Here is a 24,123-nt window from a genome sequence, read left to right on the forward strand (position 1 = left end):
GAGGGGGATACCTAACACTTGGGTACCAAGAATAGATCTGCTGCTTCCAATGAAGGCCAGCTCTTTCATGACCTCATAAGAAAATACCTGATGGTGGGTTATGTTTTCTGGTCAATTGTTAGTGCGTTTTATAAGCAACACTTGTAGGGAATCCATTCCCAGGGCTTCCATTGAAGGACAACAGATAGGGGCACGGCAGGGAGAGTTGGGACAAATCGGTTCACTGTTTGGTCAGATATATGCAAACCATTTCACCCTCTCTAGGAAGGCAGCTTAATAATGCCAGCATAAGAATCACTATGTAAAGATTTACTAGGGTGGCAACCTGACTCTCTGCCATCATGGACACAGTTTCTTGCCCTGGGTTTTAATATTATGATCAAACACATTCTAGGGAGCAGATTTACAAGCCCCTTGCGCTGCTTTTACGCTGCCGTTGCGTCACTTTTGTGGCACAGCGGTGGCGCAAACCCAGCGCCATGCTGTGGGGTATTTACAACGTGACGCATCTGGGAGATGCGTCATGTTGTAAAGCCCTGTGCCACATGTAGGCGTTCTGGCGCAGGGGGGGGGGGCGTTCCGGTGCAGGAACGCCTCCTAAAAGTGGCTGAGTGAAATCTACAAGATTTCACTCAGTCACGTTTAGGGCCATGCTGTGTCAAAACCCTGCGCCTGCTTGAAGTAGGCGTAAGGATTGACGCTGCATGTTAGAGATAGGGCACCCCTGAGACTTGCTGGAGCTGCGTAGCGCTTGTGACGCAACTCCAGCAATGCGCCACATTTCCGCCGGGGATGCGTCACGCATCTGCCCATCCGAGCGCCACGGTGCACCTCATTGTAAATGCGACGCATCAATGGTGGCGCACGGGTGGGCAGATGCGTCGCAACTCTTCTGGCGCATCTCTACTGATTTGGTACAAAAGGGGGTGGTGATGGACGGAGCATCTGAACCAATCAAACACTCACACCCAGTCAAAAGATCTGGGTTTGATCCATCACCGTTCTTTAGCCCACTCTGCCACCCCAGTTCAGACATGGCTATATGCAAATCAGTCTGACCCTGTGCCTCATGGGAACAGTCCAGCCCGAACTGTCAAGCTATGCCTTCCCTGGACTGGAAACAAGCTTCCGAGGAACGGTTTCTGGCATTCCAGCCGTCTTCAGCCCGGCTTGCTTGAATCCAGTGGCAAAGTGAGCAAGGGACTCACGTCTGAGCATACCCTGCCACACTTATGGCAGCCAAAGTGGTACAAAAGGGGGTGGTGATGGACGGAGCATCTGAACCAATCAAACACTCACACCCAGTCAAAAGATCTGGGTTTCATCCATCACCGTTCTTTAGCCCACTCTGCCACCCCAGTTCAGACATGGCTATATGCAAATCAGTCTGACCCTGTGCCTCATGGGAACAGTCCAGCCCGAACTGCCAAGCCATGCCTTCCCTGGACCGGAAACAAGCTTCCGAGGACCGGTTTCTGGCATTTCAGCCGTCTTCAGCCCAGCTTGCTTGAATCCAGTGGCAAAGTGAGCAAGGGACTCACGTCTGAGCATACCCTGCCACACTTATGGCGGCCAAAGCGGTACAAAAGGTGGTGGTGATGGACGGAGCATCTGAACCAATCAAACACTCACACCCAGTCAAAAGATCTGGGTTTGATCCATCACCGTTCTTTAGCCCACTCTGCCACCCCAGTTCAGACATGGCTATATGCAAATCAGTCTGACCCTGTGCCTCATGGGAACAGTCCAGCCCGAACTGCCAAGCCATGCCTTCCCTGGACCGGAAACAAGCTTCCGAGGACCGGTTTCTGGCATTATGAATCCGAAACCGGTCCCAGGATGCTTTTTTCTGGCTGAGTGGGCTAAAGAATGGTGATGGATTAAACCCAGATCAGTTGACTGGGGGTGAGTGTTTGATTTGCTCAAGCGCTCCGTCCATCATCCCCTTTTGTATCGCTTTGTTCGCCCTAAGTGTGGCAGGGTATGCACAGACGTGAGTCCCTTGCTCACTTGGCCACTGGATTCAAGATAGCCTGGCTGATGAGGATTATGAATCCGAAACCGGTCCCAGGATGCTTGCTTCCGGTCCAGGGAAGACATGGCTTGGCAGTTCGGGCTGGACTGTTCCCATGAGGCACAGGGTCAGACTGATTTGCATTTAGCCATGTCTGAACTGGGGTGGCTGAATGGGCTAAAGAATGGTGATGGATTAAACCCAGATCAGTTGACTGGGGGTGAGTGTCTGATTTGCTCAAGCGCTCCGTCCATCATCCCCTTTTGTATCGCTTTGTTCGCCCTAAGTGTTGCAGGGTATGCTCAGACGTGAGTCCCTTGCTCACTTGGCCACTGGATTCAAGATAGCCTGGCTGATGAGGATTATGAATCTGAAACCGGTCCCAGGATGCTTGTTTCCGGTCCAGGGAAGACATGGCTTGGCAGTTCGGGCTGGACTGTTCCCATGAGGCACAGGGTCAGACTGATTTGCATATAGCCATGTCTGAACTGGGGTGGCTGAGTGGGCTAAAGAATGATGATGGATTAAACCCAGATCAGTTGACTGGGGGTGAGTGTTTGATTTGCTCAAGCGCTCCGTCCATCATCCCCTTTAGTATCTCTACTGATTAGCAGAGATGCGCCAGAAGTCGTAAATCTGCCCCTAGGTGTTTTAGTCACAATTTGCTTCTATTGAGGTAAACAGACTGATACTAATGATTTCTAGGTTTAAAGGCCAGGACTGGAAATAAAATCCATGATGGCATGGTGTGAGCTAATCACCCTAAGATTTGCAATCGTAAGTGAAAGTGTCTTATACTTGTCGTATGGGTGAGTTCTCCTGGTGTGTTGCGTGAACTTGAATGTATTATTAAATATGACAACTAGTGTCTTAATGAACCCATTTTTGTTTGTGGCAGCCCTACAGAATTCTTGCCCATTGAAGGATGCAAACTACTCTCTCTGTGACCACTAGCGTGGTATCCACAAAAGGTAGTAAGAATACACCGTACACACAGTGGTATTGTCACACCTAGATGTGGAGACTCACTCATTCTTAGCACGCTGCAAGTGTGTGCGCACTTCTAAACTCACACAGACATTGCTGCCAAGTTCCTTAGTTCCATGCGTGACTAGGTAGGCCAGCCATGTTTCTTTTTCTTAGAATTCTGAGACTTGTATTCTTATTTAACCCAGTATAAGACCAGGACTACAAATCCCAGAATTCTTAGAAAAAAAGCAGTAGTGAACTAACTAGCCATGCATACTTGGCAGCTCTGCAAAGAAACAATTCTAATGTTCAAAATCTTTGTCACAGGCTACTAAGAGATGAACAGCACTGTTGAACAGACATGTGGAGCTGTGTTATACACTGTGCCCAGAGGGTAGTGTGGGTGTGTGCCTGTTTTTTGTACCCCTGTGGTACTTTGGCATTAAAGAAGTGGCCACAAAGCTTTCACAGAACCTTCTGTAATACAGATAGAACTGAAGCACATATAGTACTAACTTAAGGGTGCAATCCCTCATTAATATTGGGATGTTGCCCCATGCCAATGAAGGGAACATTTTGGCTATGTGTTCATGTTGTACTATGGCCACAGACACAGAGGTAAAGAGGCAATCAGGAAGTGCACTTTCTGGGCATCAGGAAGTGGTGCAAGGTGCCCCTTGAAAAGAGTATGGTGGTCCAGGAACCCAAAGCACCTCCCTGGAGATGGATGCTATTAGTCACTGCACCCGACTGCATGAGTATCTCTCTCCCCTTTTGAACTGCAAGCTGTTGGAACCTTCACTGTGAAAGGGATGTATGACATTACAATGCATGCTTTTACCACGCATGCCTTTACAACGCGGTATTTACAACACATGCCTTTACAACGCATAGCGCTTTGGGGTGCTGGATAGTGAATAGTTTCATTTACTATTCCAACTCCAGTCCCCGTGGATAGTAGGGAAGGTGTTGGATAGTAAATTAAATCTATTCCCTATCCTAGAGCGCCCCCCAGAGCAATGCGTTGTAATGGTTTGCATTGTAAAAGTTGCGTCGTAAAGGCACTGCGTGGTAAAAGTTGCGTTGTAAAGGATGTTTCCCCTGTGAAAGACAGAGCAGCTGGTTAAACAACTTCTCTGCCTTTCTTTACCAAGCTGCCCTAGGGCAGTTGCAAGTTCACAGCTGCCCTGGGGACAGTGCATTGTCTGTATTGTTTGAAACAAGGCACACCAGGGTTTTAAATAGAATGAGCCACTCCAGGCCTCAGACCTGGCAGCATTGAAACCAGACCTTGAAACGGGTCCCTATCAGGTCCTATATTCATGTTCCTAGCTTCACGGAAAAAAATACTGATCAATTTCTGATGAATGACTGTAAAACCCATTAAGGTAGTCCATGTCAGTGATCTAGTTCCTGTGCATATTTTGCATACTTTACTTAATCTGGCATTCCAGAACAGTGTATCTGTAATTTTTTTATGCAGCTTATTACTATTGCATAATGCGTACTGTGAATGGAGTCACCTCACCTCACCTTACATTGCATAAGAGTGCTTTATCCAGGACGTTGGGTTGCTGTAGCTTTTTTTTCATGCAGCTTATTACTTTGTGCAGAGCGTCCTGTGAATGTAGTACCCTCCAGGCGTCTGTGTGTGCTCAGGATGTAGGGGAGTGGTTATAATCATAACTGAGAGCTTTGGAGTTTAGGCTGAAGGCAGTGCAAGTTTCTCACAGTGCCTATTTAGGGGCCATGACGGTGTTCAGAAAACATGCGCATCCAATCCTTGGCCTCTCCACAGAGCACAAGGAGCAGCAGTACCTTGCCCCAATTGTAATTGTGATTCCATGTGAAGGTGTGTAAAGGAGGTACAAAGCTGTCAAAACACTGACAGGGTGGATGTAAAAGAAAATGAGGTGCTTACAGGTGAGAATGAGTTTTGTGCGGGGGGGTAGTGAAGTGAATGAGATGCAAGGAAGTATATGAGTTGCTATAACTGCTTGCGTGCTGAACGAATGCATACTAAAGACGTATTTGTACTAATGACAGTGTTCAGAAGGCATGCGTGCTAAATGTATGCGGAACACCGTAATGCATTCGCCCCCCCCACCTCCACTTTTTTCATTTCACTAAAACTCCCTGGGCACAGTGTCTTTGATAGTTCCCGTGCACTATTTAAAAATGTGCCATGGAGCAAACACTGACAGTGAGCCCTGAGTTAGTATAATACAGTGTCAGTATCTCGAATTTGGATGTATGACGTTACAACGCAGGCTATTACAACGCCTGCCTTTACAACGCGGTTTTTACATTGCATACCATTACAACGCATAGCGCTTTTGGGTGTTGGATAGTGAATAGTTTAATTTACTATTCCAAATCCAGTCCCCGTGGACACTAGGGAAGGTTATTGGATAGTAAGTTAACCTATTCCCTATCCTAGAGCGCCCCCCAGCGCAATACGTTGTAATAGTTTGCGTTGTAATGACCGTGTTGTAATGGTAGTGCGTTGTAAAAGTTTAGTTGTAAGTGATGTTTACCCTCAAATTTTTGTAAGTGTGCTAAGCAGCAGCGACTCTTCCGCTAAAGCGGAGAAACGACGCCCCACTGCTCTCTGATCAGTTAAAAAAGGAAAAATAAAATGATAATAATGCAATGTTATCATCATTTTATTTTTCCAGACTGGCTTAGGTGGAGGGCGGGGCTTGGCTGGCCTGCACAGGGGAGAAGTGGTAGGCACTCTCTTAAGTGCACATGCCGTTCATGTGCACTTAGCATGTTCTCCACCCAGCTGTATTGCACAGCCTGGGGGGGGGGGGTAATCACAGGCTCCCAATCGTTGTCTGCGCGCTGAACCACGGCCCTCAGACCAATCACAATGTTGCTTTCAAGCTGGTGACAGTAGCGTGGCGATATGCTAGGGGAGCCTGTGTGCTTCCTGCTTATAGGATTCGACCGAACGAAAAATCCGCTGGCCTGCAGGTATGTTTTTTTCCCCTTTTTTTCATGCTCCGCCCCACCACCTCTGTTAAGTAGCATCCTCCACTGGTGCTAAATTGACACTTTTGTTACAATCCAGCAATGCTTTATAAACGTGTGCACAATATCGTCTCCTCTGGCCCGATGGGCGTGAAGCTCCATGCCCGCTTTTCTCTGATTACCTGTCTCACTGTGCCTCCTCTCTTTATAGTCTTGCGTCTCCAGTGCAAACCTCCCTGCATAACCCTGCATATCAGGTGCCCACTTTCCATCTCATCCTCTCCCCGTTTCTCCAGGGACCCCTGACCCTTGAGTCTTTATGTCATCGTCTCCCATAGCCCCCATAGCCCGCAGCCTTACTGCCTCCCTTGTAGCCCTGTGCCCCCAGTGCTCTCCGTCCTCATATCCCGTGCCCAGTGCCCACCTTCTCCTTTAGCCCCACGTCTCTAGTGCCTTCTTCTCCCATAGCCCTGGGTCTCCAGTGCCCCTGCCCTTCTGCCCAAAGTCACCAGTGCCAACCAACCATAGTCTCAGGTCTCCATTGCCCCTTTCCTTCTGCCCAGTGCCTCCCATCCATAGCCCTGGGTCTTCAGTGCCCTTACCATTCAGCCCAGTGTATCCAGCCTCTCTCGTCCACAGCCCCAGGGCTCATGTTCTCCTGCCTTTCTACCCGGGATCTCCCATCCATAGCCCCGGATCTCCACGGCCCCTCTCCTTCTGCTCAGTGTCCCCCTCTAGAGCCATGGGTCTGCAGTATGCCGGTCCTTCTGCCCAGGGTCTCCCTCCATTGCCCCCGGACTCCAGTGCCCCTGTCCTGCTCAGTGTCTCCCATCCATAGCCCTGGGTCTCCAGTGCCTCTGCCATCTGCCCAGTGGCGTAACACAGGCCCCCGAAGCCACAGCAGTGCGAGGGGGGTTGAGCTACAGGGGGACCCCTCAGTCAGTCCTCTGGTCGCAGAGCTCCTTACTAAATCTGGAGCAGGGGCCCCTCCATGTACCTTGCAGTGGGGGGCCCTCAAGTTTTGTTACACCACTGATTCTGCTCAGTGTCTCTCTTCCTTCTCCCCAGGGGCGGCTCCTCTGCTATGGCGGAGGAACGCCGCCCCACTAATTTCAAGCAGTGCAGAAGCAAAACATAAATAGTATTATTTTATGTTTGGCTGCATTGCGGCGGGCGGTGGGTGGGGTTACTCTGCTGGCAGGGCAGTAGAGGAGTGGTTTGCCCACTCCTAAAGTGTGCAGTGACTGTTTGGTTGCCCCTTTCGAGCTGCCCAAACCAGTCATGCACAATTTACCACTTCTCCATGCAGGCTGCATTACAACCGGCATGGAGAACAGGGCCACCCCTACAGCCCCTGGCAGAGCACTGAGTTACGGTGCTCAGACCAATCACAACACTGCAATTGCAGCATTTTGATTGGCTTAGGGGAGCCTGGCTACTTGCTTTTTGTTCCTGAAATTGGAAGCAGGAGCGGTGACGCGGGACCGGGTGGCAGCAATGTACGTGAATTTTTTGTTAATAAAAAAATGTTGCCTCCCTCCCACAATGACGACCCCTCATACAACCTCCCTCCCCCCGCAGCCTCCCCACCTGACCCGCTAATCAAGCCGGCCTCTGCTGCGTATCCCTGGGTATCCAGTGCTCCAGCCCTTCTGCCCAGTGTCTCCCTCCATAGCTCCAGGTCTCCAGTGCCCCTGTCCTTCTGCCCAGTGTTTCCAGCGTCTCTTTCCCGTAGCTCTGAGTGTACAGCGTGCCTTTCCTCGCACTATCCTGCCTCACCTCTGGCCCTTCCCAGTCCCACGTCACTGATGGAAAGTGTGATGTCTGGGGCCAAAGAGCGCTGCTTTCAATTTGCAGTCTCCACTCTCACTACGGCTCAGATTACGAGGCGCGGTCTTGGTGGACTCTGGCAGGTTATAGACTGGCCTGGCAAAGTCCACAGCAGTGACAGACGACAGGACAAGTGATAGTTTTGAGATAAACTTATTTTGTGGCTGTGGCAAAATGCTGCACATTTTGTGGATTATGGAGAATGGAGAAAGGAGAATGAGCGACCTACAGTTTTGGATTTGAGAATGCGGGTAATGTGTGCAAGTGAGAGTGAGGGAAAGCATAGGTGTCTGGTGGGTTTGTGAAAGTGTATGCAGCAGTCCAGGTATTCTGGTCCGAATCAATTGTTACACATCTGAATACCGAAGGTAACAGATTAAAAGTAAAGTGTTGTGTTTTACAAATTCTTTGTGAGCTGCAACAACTCACAATGACATGGAAAATACAGTGTCCCGAAGATAACAAATTTAATTGTTGATCACCTGCACAGATACACACACATGCACACATATACACACACACAGAGACAGGTTTTAATACATTGTAGGATGCTACAATCATTTTGTTGTCTTGATAAAGACCCTATAACTAATCAGTGCATAAGTTAGCAACATCTGTGTGGTTTCTTTGTGGGTCAAACATTTATCCATACTAATATAATAAAGAGAGAGCCCAAACCTTTGAGGCGGGTAATCTCAGGAACCACAGCCCCAATCACAACACCCAATACAGCGTTGGAAAGGGCAGTTGCAGCAGAAGGACATAGACTATGCAGACGCCCACCATATACATTTAAAAGGTAAAAGAACTGTGCCAGCAAAGTAGTCCCTTGTGGGTGTGTCTGCGTTGTGCTGTGGGCGTGTGCTGGGGGGCGTGACAAACGCTGGGGGCGTGTGGTACGTTCCGCCCTTCATGCCATGTCTCATATCGTGTGCTGTGGGCGTGTGCTGTGGGCGTGTGTGGGGGACAGAATAACGGAGAAAAAAAAAGCGAGCGTTGTGCCCAATATTTCATTGTTTTTTCTTCCCAGGTTCTGTACATTCCAGCTCCGGGTGTCCACCCTGCTCCCTTTGAATACCCCTGCACCCCATAATCATAACCCACCCTTACTCCTTAAAATACCCCAACACCCTTAAACACTAACCCATCTTAACCCTATAAATATACCCTGTACCCCAACACCCAAACCTATCCCTAAACCCTAAATATACCCCTGTACCCCAAAACCCAAACCTAGCCCTGAACCCTAAAAATACCCCTGTACCCCAAAACCCAAATCTACCCCTAAACCCTAAAATAACCCTGTACCCCAAAACCCAAACCTAGCCCTGAACCCTTAAAATACCCCATACCCCCAAACCCAAACCTACCCCTGAACCCTAAAAATACCCCTGTACCCCAAAACCCAAATCTAGCCCTGAACCATATAAATAACCCTGTACCCCAAAACCCAAACCTACCCCTGAACCCTAAAATACCCCTGTACCCCAAAACCCAAACCTAGCTCTGAACCCTAAAAATACCTCTGTTCCCCAAAACCCAAAACTAGCCCTGAACCCTTCAAATACCCCTGTACCCCAAAACCCAAACCTACCCCTGAACCCTAAAAATACCCCTATACCCCAAAACTTAAACCTAGCCCTGAACCCTAAAAATACACCTGTACCCCAAAACCCATACCTATCCCTAAACCCTAAAACTACCTCTGTACCCCATAACCCAAAACTATATCTGAACCCTTAAAATACCCAAGCACCCCAAAACATATACCTCAGTACCCCAAAACATATACCCCTATACCCATACTTACCTTATCCAAACATAAAAAAAACCATGCTTTTATCATTCATGCATTTACACCGAATTTCGTTGTAAATGTATGCGTGGTAAAATCATATAAAATGTAATGCCATGCGTTATAATGGCATTGCGGAATCATGGTACTTTCGTAATGAAAGTATGCGGAGTTATGGTATGCGGAAAGAAAGTTGCGGAATAATGGGTGTTTACCCTCCCCCGGTAAGTACATTGGTGGCACGGCTGCCCACATCTCCAGCAACATACTCATATTTTTTCACCACCGATTTGAAAAATGCACAGGTCTCTCTCATTGATGGCCAGCACCGACATACACTTTTAGACACACCTCCTGCCACAAGTTCTAGAATTGCGAACTCTAGAGCTGGGGAGCTACGTTCGAATCTCGGCATCAGCTCAACATCCTGTGATTCCAGGCAAATCGCTTTGTCTCCCCGTGCCTACCACAAATGAATGTGTTCTTCTGTAATGTAAATTGTGCTCATGCCATGTTGTCGAGTTCGCGCTATATAATATTGCCAGGAAAAATAAAGTAGGGAAACTCGAGTTCACACACTACTGAACGCGCACTCTTAAGTGCATCAGCAGTGCACTGTGAATCGGAGCGTTTCACAGGCCTGTCACAGATAAGAAATGTTATCAAAACGAAATCCTACAAAACAATATACTACTGGCCGGCAGCAATTCCTACCCGGACAACGTTGGAACGGGCTGCTAGTTTTACATAACTGTGTAGCCTGAACTGACACTGGAGTCTGTGCTTCTATGAGAATTGTTTCATTGAATCAATACTGTGTTTTTCCTTTATTGGTCTGCTGTAAACATACGCATGTTCACATTGATCACTTTCATTGTGCTGTCACATGGAGCATTATACTGTTTTTAAATATCTGATTGAACAGAAATCAATACAATACTTTTTTGTTAAAAAGTTTTTCCTTTATATTTGTTTTTTGGGAGTTTAGCATAATTTGGATACCCAACTATCTCAAACACCTTGGGCAATGATACCACAGTTGGGAACACACAGGTGGAACTTGATATAGATAGGTACTACTCTACTGAAAGCAATCTAATACCCAAATCCATATTTACTTTCACTCCTCTATCTAGAAACACCATTGACCTATTCCGCACAGCAGTAAATCTATATATATATAAAAACAAATGTATGTCTTTCTGTCTGTCTGTCTGTTTGTCCTTTATGCATTACTACACCACTCATCCGATCGCCATGAAAATTTAGGAAGTTGTTGAGTCCCGGGAAGGTTTCTGGCATAAATTTGTTTTAAATATCGGCACCCAAAGGCCCTCATAATCTTTCAAATACTGATGTACGCACCAGACGGAAAAACAACAAATTGTGTATCCACAAGCACTCGAATAAATAAATAGAATTAAAACACCATTCATCCGATCGCCAGGAAACTTTGGGAAGTTGTTGAGTACACTCCCACGAAGGTTTCTGGCATAAAAATGTTTTAAATATCGGCCCCCCAGGGCCCTCATAATCTTTCGAATACTGATGTACGCACCAGACAGAAAAGCAAAAAATCGTGTATCCACAAGCACTCGAATAAATAAATAGAAATAAAACAACACTTTGAAATGTTTTCCATATTAAAATGAATAAGTTTCAATAAAAATGACACAATGTAAATTGAATGTTATCATAACGAGTTTCCTTGAATTTCATTTCTTCGGAGATCTCAGCAAATCGCGACGGGTAAGCTAGTACAGAATAAGAACAGCAATACAAAATATACTCTTGCGAAAACAATTCCTGCATGCTAATTTAACACTGGTAAACAAAACTAGCAAAAGACTCAATGAAAAGCCAGAAATAATAATAAAAGAAGTGGATAAGTGAGGTGGTCATTCTTATTCAACACCCAGATAGATGACTATATTACAGAAGCAAAGAGACACCTTAAAATTGTTGTTGGACAAATGGTGCACTAAAAGATTTGTAAACTGGAAGAGAACAATTACAGATTGATTAATAATCCTAGAGGGCAACATTTTACACAGGACCCAGGATATGTAAAGGAAGGAGGTCCTCTCAAGCAATAACTCAATGTGTGTCAGATTTGGTAGTACTTTAATTTTCATATACAACCCTTCATGCGGGATTTATCGCAATATATTAAAGATTAAGGACATTTTGATCACCCGACTAAGCATCTCTTGGCAGCTAGACTATGCCATGGCTACCATTGATGTTACCAGTCCATACACCTCATTTGACAGCTGAGATGGACTAGAAACTATGAAAACATCACTGGCCACTAGAACTGCTCACATTCTGATGGCTAACCAAAGGAAAATCAGAGATACTAGAAACCTGCCTCTATGGAAATATGTTCACCTTCAATCAAGATTTTAAAGAAAAAGATGTGAGACAGCTATGGGAGGCACACTTGCTCCTCCACATGCTTGCCTTTGTTCAGAATAGGTGCAGTGAGCCATTCAGTGAATTTACATAATATAATATCTACATGGAAAGGTGTATAAATGACATTTATTCATTTGAAAATTACAAAGTGATAATCTCCAGAGATATACTGATATAATAAAACAGAACGTTTAACACCTGACTTACTTCACAACTATCCATAACACAATTAGATTTTCTTCTCTTAACAATCTACATCAACAACAACTCCATTCACACACAGTTGCCATTTTTCAAAAGTAATCATTCATACAATGCAGGGCTTCAAAGCACTTTCAAGGTGGGGGAAAAGATGGCTCAACTTTATGGATGGCTGACTAGATTTTTGTCACCGACGTAGACCTCTCATGTGTGGTCGAGTAAAAAGGTGTTACTCTTGAAATACACAAATGACTGCCATACAACAGCCCACACTGGTAAGGGAGGCACGTTTTGAAGAAAAAAGGGAGGGGGGTAGCGTTGGGCCTGTCTTGTACCAGCAGCAACACTGGACTCTGCTGTGGATGCACTGAGGTTGTTATTGTGTGGTCCTTTAAATTAGGAGGAACAAAGGGGCATATTATCAACAAATAGCGATATTTATCGCTAAGTAGGCTTAGCGGCATTTTTTTTATCGCCGCGCATCACCGGATTTTATCGCTGAGATAACGTGCTATTAGCAACGTTTATCTCAAAAGCGATAAAATTCCCGGCGATAGCGGCAAAATTCGTGAATATCGCTGAGAATATAGCGATATTCACGCATTATCGCTAACAGGGTCTTAGCCATTATATCCACCTCCCATTGAATATAATGGCTAAGAACTGGTCTGAGCAGGTGTTAGTTTTTGGAGATATTTGCGCTTAGCACGAATATTTCCATCGCTACGCCTGTGTTGGTAATAGGCGATAGCGATGTTAGCGACTGCTTTCAGTTGCCTACTGGTTGGGTACGCCCACTTTGCATGTCATTAACGATAAATATCGCTGACATGCAAAGCGGGCCCCAAACCGCTCGCTATCGCCTACAAGCTGTCGCTAACTGCTGTTAGCGACAGCTTGCTAATAGGGCGATAGTATTATCGCCGCTTAGCGGCCGAAAACGGGCAGTAAAGCGGCAAAAATTGCCTATCGCCCCCTTGATAATATGCCCCCAAACATCTGAAAAAAGGGATCCTGCATGAATCAATTGAAAAATGCAAAGTGGGAGAACTAGTACTGGCATTGATGGGCTTTCATCCTCAGTCCTGCATGCTCAGTCACTCACATTCAGTCTTCCTTCCACTGATTAGCATTATGGGCTTCATTACAAGAATTACAGTTATCCTGACTCAGCACTAAACAAGTAAATACGCCCGAATTGGAATTCGAGGCTATTTGGAAAAATAACACCCCAAATGCCCTTCTCCCATTCTTCTTTCACCAGGTAAAACCTGGTGAAATGCCCGCAGAAAAAAGTAGAGGATGGGTGGAAAACATGCATAACACAGTGGGCATCGAATCGAATTATTGTTGCATTAGTTCTTTATTTCCGTGTTTGAAACTCAAAATGGCCTAGTATTCCTCTCATTTGCGCCCCCCAGAGGTGCCGTATCCTGCTATCAGTAATTCTGGGTGGAGGATTACTGATGCCAATCCCTCGCTTTGTCCATCACTCCAGCTATCATAAACACCACAGAGAAAGAAAGGGTCAAAGGGATATTTAAAGACCTGCCCAGGTTCACATCCCCTACCACTCAACTATAATAACACGAAGAAGCGGGGGGTCTCAAAAAAGCCATTTAATTAGCTCACTGGCTTCGACTCTTTACTAAGTGAGTCAGGACACAGTGAATCTCACTGGTAATCACTTGTCTTGATGCTCTTCGCTATTGTTGTTTCCTGTCTTTTCTTAGGCTTGTAGGGAACTTGTGTCCTGACTCACTTAGTAAGGAGTCGAAGCCAGTGAGCTAATTAAATGGCTTTTTTGCGACCCCCGGTTCTTCGTCACTCCAGCTAGTCACTCATTTGCCTATTCATTCACTCACACACTTACAATCACTCTCACACTCTTTCCTCTCTTGCTTTGACCCTAGTTCTCACATTTGCTCACTCTTACAGGTCCACACTCATTCCCTCTCTCTCTCTGTAGTGCATGGTTGAGGCATGGAGTGGAGGAGCCTTGAAAAGGGAGAGGAACCAGCCTTGAGGCTGCAGACTTTAAAACAAAAAGCACTTTTCATACTTTCAGAGATTCTTGCCTGTACCTGATCTGATCACTTCGCAGTTATTTTAATTAAGCACACTTTTGGACCTGGCAGAAATAGGAGGTGGCTCTGATGTTTGCCAAGTACCTTTGTGAGTCATTTTTTCCTGGCTGAGGTGGTTGCGTCCACGTACCTCTCCCGTAAGATGGTTATCGTCTTGGTATGTTCTGAGAGGTCGTTCATTTCAGGATTACACTTTTTAGAATACAACGGCCTATAATAGCTGCAGTTTTGTGACTGGATTTATGAAATATAAGCAGGGCCACTGACATTATTGCGCAGGAAAGGGTCAATTTATGCAGCAGGGTTGAGTAAATTATGCGGCAAGTAACGGCATTTATGCGGTCTGGTGTGGCACATTTTTTAATGGTATTAATCTGTGGATACCCCTTCCTTTTGAGCTGTTGGTGAGGGATGTATGACGTTACAATGCATACTTTTACAACGCCAACCTTTACAACGCGGTTTTTACAACGCATACCATTACAACGCATAATGCTTTTAGGCGCTTGATAGTGAATAGTTTAATTTACTATTCCAACTCCAGTCCCCGTGGATAGTAGGGAAGGTTATTGGATAGTTAATTAACCTATTCCCTATCCTAGAGCGCCCCCCAGAGCAATGCGTTGTAATAGTTTGTGTTGTAAAAGTTGCGTTGTAATGGTAGTTCGTTGTAAAAGTTTCGTTGTAAAGGTTGTTTACCGTTGGTGAGTACCCTTCATTTTGGGACAGTCAGATAAACAGTGGCGGCTCCTCCGCTAAGGCAGAGGAGCGTCGCCCCACTGAGAAGGTCAAAAACGTAAAAATAAAATGATAACTCATTGTTTTTATGATTTTATTTTTACGTCCTTTGTGACTGGGGTGAGGTGGGGCTGCTCTGCTCACACAGCAGGGCAGGAGTAGTTTGTCCACTCCAAGTTTGCATGATGCTTTGACCAGCCCCCTCGGGCTGGTCAAACCGTCATGCGCACTATGTATGTTCTCCATGCAGGCTGCATTACAGCCTGCATCAAGAACATGCCCAGGCACCCATTCTCTGGCTGAGCACCGATCCGCGGAGCTCAGACCAATCGCAACGCTGCATTACAGCGTTGTGATTGGCTATCGGGGGGCTGGGAGCCGGTTGCTTCCTGCCCTGCGGGCAAAGAGGACCGAGAGAAGGAGGAGGCGGCGGCATCCATCCCCCTCTACTCCCCCACGACCCACTTCCCCACCACCGGTAAATACCAGCCGCCACTGCAGATAGAAGCCAGCCATGATTTTCTTTATCCCAGTTTATTCTTCACACCTCCTTCCTAATGTTTGTGTGCGCATGTTCTTGGACACATTGGGAGATTCGTCCCACGCACAACTTCTTGTTACCTAGAAGCATTTGATCATTATGTAGTTCATAGTACTTTTAATCAGAAAAGACACTTTCTCCAGTAAGCCTTCAGTGCTTTCTTTTCTGTGCATCAGACATGCACAGGACTCGCTTGGTACCAACCATCGTCTGGACATACAAGTTTGTTGGTCTGGTGGACACTCTCTGAGCTCCAGCAGTGCTCGGCGTCTCAAGGACATGCACTGGAGAAGACAGGAGATGTGTCTTTAATGTACTAATGCATTAAAGAATAGGCTTTTTCCATGCAATTGCACATTAAACCCAGTCCTATTGGCCTTCCAAATATGTATTCTAATACTATCTCTGCCCCCAGAGTATGAAATGTTAACCCCACCACCACGTTTAGTACTAGTACCCCTGACGATCGTGTCTAGTTGTGCCTTTGTTATGGAGTTATATATTGCAAAACTTTGTTTATACATAGAAACCTACCTTCACAATATTTTTGTCCTCGAAATTCTTGACATGATATTTTGCCCACACAATATTTTTCTCCAATATTTTGTCTAAACAAAAAAGTCCTAAAATGAACTGAGATGACTCCATTCTGGCCCGCTGCCACCACTCGTGATGCTGGAGGCTTTTCACTCACCCAGCATCTTTCATCACACGGCAGTGTGTGCCCTGGAACAATAAATAATAAAATATTCAAAAAAACTGTCGAGATCTGCCGAAGGTCGAAAACCCACACCCGCCTCCAGCCCACAATGACATTGACCAAGAACTCCAGGCTTCTGAGAGCAGGACGGATCCATGCAAGCGAGCCCAAGGGCGGTTCTGGCTGGGGGGAGCAAGAGTGGCTCAGTGTGTTTCTCAATCTCCCACATCCCCTGACATGCAGCGGGGTGGAAGAGGCCAAGTAAATAATGGCACGACTGAAAAGAAAGTTGTGACAACTTGTTTGCTTTTGTTTCCAAAATGCTAGGGTTTACTTGAATTTTATGTAATTGATTAAGTGCATTATTTTCAGATAGTGCAGCCTGCACGGTTTAACTCTTTCTGATCTGTGCTCTCTAAAACAATGTTCTAACTCAGAGAAATATCCGGTTAAATGAACTGATTGCTGCAGGCGCTTTAATCAGGTGCCCAGTTCTGTGCGGCGCCAGAAAAGCCCGCCATGATGGGGCACCTGGAAGCTGACCTTCATGCTATGTACCGCATGGCCGGACTGGGAACCACAACCGGCCCTGGCAAAGTGTTCGGCCGGCCCCCCCTCCACACTTGGGGGGGTTGAAGGTGCCGCTGAGCTCTTTGCCGCCCCCCCCCCACTTGGGGGGGGTTGAAGGTGCCGCCGAGCTCTTTGCCGGGGCTGGTTTTCAGCCGATTTTGGTACAAAACGGCCCTGTAACAAAAACGCCCCCAGGGGCCCCAAACAGGCCCCCACCCGTGCGGCTCACCGGGGGATTGCCCGGTGCCCGCTATGGCCAGTCTGGCCCTGTATGTACGCAGCACTGATTCAGTGCAGACTGTCTGGTAATATCAAGGCTTCTTATATCACTTGGTGTATTTTAATGTAGAGGGCCCTGCCAACCAGGACAGTGGAACGCCCGCCCCTCCGGTGCGAAGTTGGTTCAATAGTTCTTCCCCTGTGCGACCCATGGAGTTTTAGACTTATGAGGCTGCAGTGCTGCCACTTAGAAAATTATACCTCGTCGAAAGAATATGAAGAGCTCTTCGCCACTTTTTGACGGGAGTATTATAAATGTGTTTGATGCCGCTAACTGGCAGCGGAGGTACGTAGAAACTCACTATCCCTGCGGGCAATGAGTCCACTGCCGATTGAGGTGAGACAGAAGCATTGCCCAATGGGTTTGGGTCATTGCTGTAGGAGGAAGGCTCTGGGTCTTATTACAAGTGTGGTGATCCATAGGACTGCCAAACCCAAGGTGACATGGCGTGGTGGCTACCGCTTCGCCGGTGGTTTCGAGGCCATGTAACAACTTTGGCGGTTGGACCGCCATGGGACCGCCACAACTGCTGGGGATCTGCGATCCCTCGCCGTTTGCACGGCAGTCTGGGGCAGCAATATGCTGGCGGTGCTGTGGCACCACTGCCAAACATGGTATAACTTTCATGACCGCCACACTTTTCATGGCGGTGATCCTGCCATGAAAAGTGTGGTGGTCAGGAAAGTAAGGGGGCCCTACAGGGTTCTCTCATGCTCCTGGTCATGGGGTGAATGTAGGGGGCCACATGTGTGCCCCCCCTGTGTGCATTTACCTCAGTCCTGCAAGACATGGACTGCAAAGTCCATGTGGTGCAGGAACTTGCTTTGCCACTTTCTTAGTGCTGCAGTTCAAAGGGTAAAATATGAGCCTTTGAACTGAACCGCCGCTGGATCGCCGCCCACCCACCCGCCACACCACAAAATGACACATAATCTGGCAGGCAACAGTTGACTTTGACAGTGTGGTAGTGGGGTGCTGGCATAGCTGCCGGTTTCCACACCGCCAAAGTCATAATCAGGCCCTTAGTGCCTAGTACTGGGCTGTGGTGGCAAGCTGACTGTCAGAGGAGCTGGCCGGAGCTCAGCGTTAGTCTGTGGTGTTAGGACCCCTGAATGTGGCAGTGGAGAGCTCTGTGTTTGTCAGGGGTCTGTACACCGCCTGACGAGGTGCACAGAAGCTCTATATTTCTCTGTGCAGGTTGGCTAGCTGCTAGAGCTGGAATCACCCTCAGTCTGTGGTGGTGCCCCACAACGGCCACAGAAGGTAAGCAGAGGTCTGTGTTGAGGGGTTCATTATCAGAGCAAGTTACAGGAGCTCAGAATTGTTGTTTGGTGGTGGGCCCATTCCCTGAGAAATAGGGCAGGAGTTCAGGATTGTCTTTGGTGGTAGACCCACTGTAGAGCAGGCATGCTGCACAAGGCCATCCATCAAAATTCTGTAATCAAAATGGTAGCAAAACATTAGTCTTAAAGAGTTATTCCTACAACATCTAAAGATACTCTCAAACGTTCATTCGCAGGCAATGATCCTAAAAGGATGGAAATATGGAATGCTCTTTCCTCTCATACAAAGCTCACTTCTCAAACTCAAAGACAACTTTATTGCGGTCAATAGAACATAAAAGTGCTAAATAAGCAACATGTTGATAACAAAATATTCTCAGATAGATAATCTGACAACACCGAAGGCCCACTGGTTACAGCTCCGAATTTCTGCGGTTACCCATTCCCCCCAAAAAACTGCAAAATTTATTACAGCTTGTAGATAAAACCATATAAAAAGTAAGCTCACTTCTTGCCTCCATACAGTAAATCTAAACCTAAAGATCACTAGTTGTTGCTGCCCAAATTCTACTACCTTTCACCATCTTCTCTAAAATTCCTCACTCTTTTATGACCAGATTCTCTTATCAATATTGTAACTGTGAGACAAAATTGATAAAACTAATGGTATCTGTGATGCTAGCTCATGTCAGTAAAGTATTTGTAAAACATATGTCCTAATGCTAAATTGCTACCTTACAAAAGAAAATATTTGATATCCTTATTCCATTTAGCTAATAAAACTATTACCTGTACGTAGACAGATACTAAATCATTTCCTGTTCATACATGGTGGTCTTTGATTCTCTTTATGAGGAAATGTATAACATTTTCTCTTAACAAACTTGGCAAATGCTCAGTAACATATTAATTATCTTGGATTCCAGATAATATATATGTTGCATTTTCATCTAATTATCATAATACATCTTGTACTCCTGTCTTATCTGTTGCGTCTTATTTAGTACGTTAACCTACATATAATTTTGTGTTTTGACACTTTACTCATAGGTAACCAAATGTTCCTTTAACGTCTATTGTTTGCCTGTTTTATTCCATAAAATATTTTGGCCACCCAAAGATTGTATTTTACATTCACGTGTGTCTCTTGACAGGTATAAACCAACCCATGTTCACCTTCCATTTTCCTAGATGTTTGTACTTTGTACAATGTGAATATAATTATAGTGTGCACTCATGTTCTTCTAGCCCTTTCATGTACATACATTTGTCGCCTTTTCGCATTACCCCTTGTTCCAGGCCATCCTTCACATTATGCAGCTCTCATTCAGATAACTTAACCAGGGATTTGCGTATGAGTCGTTATTGATCAGTTGTCCTTTCATCTTCTCATCTGGTGGGCTGGGCTAAGAATTTAGGTGTTCGATTTATCATCTACTAATTTTCTTCTCTGGCTAGGCTTGGGATTTAAGCCGTAACCTGATAGAGTTTTGTAATCTACTGAATTTTGTAGTATGTAAATTAGTACTACAGTAGTATAATGCAAAGACTGGAAAATGGTATTCAGAAACCTATTGGCGAAGGTCTCAGTCTCCATGTCTCCTTACTTTTCATTGTGGAAATCTCAGTTCTAGGTGATGGAGATCTCCTCACGTGCAGGCATACTTTTTTGTGTTAAATGTGGGAGAAACAATGGGAAGTAGCTCGAAAATTGGCAAAACATACTATTAAATGGGACGGATTTAGGGAGATTAAAGGCGAGCTTTCGGGAGGGAAGTTCTAATACAAACACACACTCACAAAAGAGTAAGACTATTGCAATTCACAGACTGCACTTCTAAAGTTACTACTGCCGAAAGGTGGCAAAACAAGTGTAAATTTACATCAGCCAGACCTGGAATAAGTCAAGCACCATACATGGCCACTCACAGGTACTGCAACACACTCCTATAGACAACAATGAAGGCAGGGAAATAAAATAACACTCCATACAAACTAATGTTAAATGAATTAAGTTATTTCTGCACATAAATAATATATATTTTAATGTTTTAAAATCACACATAATTATAAATATTTGTATTATTTTAAAATTGAATACCAATCGAAATAGTAAATTAAAGTTTTAAACTTTCATCAAAATTGAACAATAATTTAAAATAAGTAAAACTCAAATAACGTAGTAAATATATCAAAATAAATATGTTAGTGAAACTGAAAATATATATTTTTAATTATTATTTAAACATTTTTTGTATTAAATTAATATATTTAAAATAAGTGTTACATAAACATTTTGTTTTAAAAACAACTGCACTTGCAAAAGCAGCATGGCTTAAACCATAGACGGAGATCTACTGAGTGCAATATGCTTTTTATTACCAACATTAATGTAGGAGAAGACATCATGGCCCACTCTATAAGCTCATAGAGATGTCTTCTATGGTATAAAAGTAATGTTGGTGTTTTTAATAGTTAAAATGCACTGTTGAATGGACCCTGAACCCCACTTACATGAAACTGTTGAAAGGTGGTGTATTACCCCTGTATAAAGAACATAAACAAACATACAATAGTATTTAACCATGGATATCTGTGTTATGTTTATGATCTGTGTTCAAGTATGTGTGACTAGTTTGCACTATTATTGTGATGTGCTTCGGTGTGGGAAACACATGCATTGAAGGCTGTGGCACAAGTAGATGTGATAATTACCTGCTCACACAAACCTTGCCCATTCTTTTCAAGGCTGCGGCTTCATGACGCAAAGCTCATCAAAGATCGCCGCTATCACCTGCGAACCTACCCCAACTGCTTTGTGGCCAAAGAGCTCACGGATTGGCTGATTGACCACAAGGAGGCACCCGACCGTGAGACAGGCAACCGGCTGATGCAGAAACTCATGGACCACACCATCATCCATCATGGTGAGAAGACATCATGTCCTATGCATCTTATGCCTGACACTTGGAAGACTATTCTCCCTTGTGTCAAAGCGTGCTAATTGCAATAACGTGTTACTTTATAAAGTGCTTGGTACCACATTCCTTCTGTTTCTAAGTGCCTTAAATAACAATGTAGATATTACTCAGATTAATGCAACTCAATTGAGTGTCCTCTGAAGGATGGATGGCTGAGCTGGTTCTGCTGGGATGTGGACTTGTGAACTGCAGATCACTACATTTTTCAGAGGCAAGCTTGTAGCTCTGTAGCTACAAGCTTGCCTCTGAGCTTGCCTCAAGCAATATTATTACACATCTACAAGCTTGTAGGTTGTATATATGTAATAACTAGCAATGTGCTAGTTATTACATATCTATCTCATCTTTTTTATCTACAATTGCCTGTCTTCAATCGTGTTTCACTACAGCCAGCTTGATATCTCAATGAAACACAAACTTTGCACTGCACTTTAGACACCATAGTGATTATTAACCCTCTGTAGTAGAGCAAACGTCAGACAGAGTGCAAGTGGTGCAGCTGATCGGTCTACCCAAGAGAGTGAAACCTCAGATGAAGACATTTTGCACTGATGCTTATTTAATTGAATGAATTTAAATACCCAAATCAAGTGATGTTTGTTAACTTTTGTCTGTGGCCTCTGCCATTGGGGAAACGGGTTTACCTACAAATGGTGCACACGAAAGCTGATTTTTCTGTAATTACCTTTTGCAACGTGTGCAGCATTTCTAAGCACTATGTGTACATTCAATATATATGTTTAAATACAAAAGGATCAAGATAAATCTATGGTAAATTGAAAGAGGAGATGAATAGTGCTAGTGTTAAAGTTCGAAAGAGTCAAAACATTTAAGGGTTGATTTACTAACAGCTTCTTGGGTGCAACATATTTTTGTGCTGCAGTCTTGAGCCTTAGCTTCTATTGTACATAAGCTCTGGGGTTTGCTTGTGGCACTTGAGTGCTTTGACAAAACTTTAGTAAATGCACTTCAGTGTTTGGATAGCAAAACTGAACTTCGAACCGTGGCTATTACCATAATATAAATTTGCCACAACTTGTTGCTAGCGCCCAAACTGGCTATTACTTAGAGTTAGAATAGTAGAGTTAGAATAGTAAATATAAAAGAGGAAGAGACAGATAAGCAAACAGGGATAAAGGGGGAATGCAGGATGAAAAAGAACATGCAAGAGTGCGACAAAGAGGCAGGAGGTGTTTGGTGGTGGAAGAGAGAGGCATGAGTGGATGAAGACTATGGAGCCATGGTATCCTAACGCTGGCATTTAGCAACACCAGCAGCAGGTTCATAAGAAAACCATTGTGCCCTTGCATTATTTATTTTAGCACTGAATTTCAGCTCTGCTGCCTACCCCTGAATCCCCCCCCCCCTTTGTATCTTGACTTCCATTCCTCTCAGTGTCACATCACACTAGTTTTGCCATTCTTTACTTCTTGTCTTATTTTCTTTTAATTTTATCTGTCTTTTTCAGCCACCCTCCCAGGTTTTTTTGCTGTGTACTGTAATTTACTGCCATTTCTCTCTCTGCTTTGGCTCTCCTTAATTCCTTACATTTTTACACACCTCTGATCCCACCCTCTTTGCGGACCATCTACCCATAATGCACTTTCAGTCCACCTGGGGAGACACAAGCATGTTGGTGACAAAACAGACAAGGACAATTCCTTACTCCATTATGACGTAACAACCTTAATGGTAGACTGCACATTCATCATCAGTTATATATCGATGCCTTCAGGGCCGGCTCTAGGCATGTGCAAGCTGTGCACCTGCACAGGGCCACCAAACCCCAGGGGCCACCACGCCAATATATATCCTTAATATAATAATCCTCTGAGGATGGATACATATTTGCGTGGCGGCCCCTGGCAGGGATTTGGCGGCCCTGTTCCACTTCCAAACACCCTGACCCCCTCCCCTCTTTACTGGCCTGCGCACTCCGCCCCGCCCGGACCCCCTCTTCCGGGCCCCCTACCTACGCTCCTTACCCAGGGCCACTATGAGCCTAGAGCCGGCCCTGATGCCTTTAACAGATAGGAGGCTGTGGGGCAACTAGTCTGTCGTGGGCCCCAGGGCATTAAAAGAAATGGGGCCCCTACTGCTGCTTGAACAGTGAAACACAGCAACAATTATGGTATAGTAGCCCCATCAGGCCTCTGTCCCTGGTGCCACTGCACCAGGGACAGACGCCTGAGTGGAAGCTACGATCCTGATAGCAGCTGTATGGTATAACTCAACTCATTTTTTCGACCGAGAGTGGATGACAAACTGAGGGGCTTATTTACATGCCACTTGGGCAGTCGGTGCATTGCTTTTTTTGTACAAACCGCTAGCGCAATGGGCTTGCCCATATTTACAAGGCCGCATAAAGTCACCCTGCATGACATTTCATGGCTTTTCAAATATGGGCCCCTTTCACGCATTACTCTGCGTGAAAGGCGCGTTACATGGGTGTTGCTGTGGGTGTTTCCACTCAACATCTATGGAACCTGACACACTCCCAGATTTACAACATTCTTTTAAAACTGGGAATGCGTTGAAACCCTACGCCGCCCCAGGGGAGGCATAGAAATGGCGCAATGAGGAGAAACACTTTTATTTCTCCTTGTTTTTTTTTCCTCTTTCTATGCATGCTGCATTTTGCAGCACGCATAGGAAGAGGAAAATGATCATCAATTATTGTTTTTGTCCACGAAGGCATCCCTTCCTGGACAAAAACAATCATCCCCCGGCGCAGGCTCCC

At 45.3% G+C, this 24,123-nt stretch overlaps 1 protein-coding gene across 1 annotated transcript in view; it reads left to right on the forward strand.

Annotated features, from left to right (window-relative positions):
* LOC144768175 (DEP domain-containing mTOR-interacting protein-like) overlaps nt 1–24,123 on the forward strand; it is a 150,447-nt gene that overhangs the window by 24,310 nt on the left and 102,014 nt on the right. Inside the window, exon 3 of the mRNA XM_078651637.1 lies at nt 21,151–21,329. Coding sequence (XP_078507763.1) covers nt 21,151–21,329 — 179 coding nt within the window. The remainder of the gene's footprint in view (nt 1–21,150; nt 21,330–24,123) is intronic.

Source organism: Lissotriton helveticus, chromosome 7 (assembly GCF_964261635.1).
Source record: "Lissotriton helveticus chromosome 7, aLisHel1.1, whole genome shotgun sequence".
Taxonomy (NCBI): Eukaryota; Metazoa; Chordata; class Amphibia; order Caudata; family Salamandridae; genus Lissotriton; species Lissotriton helveticus.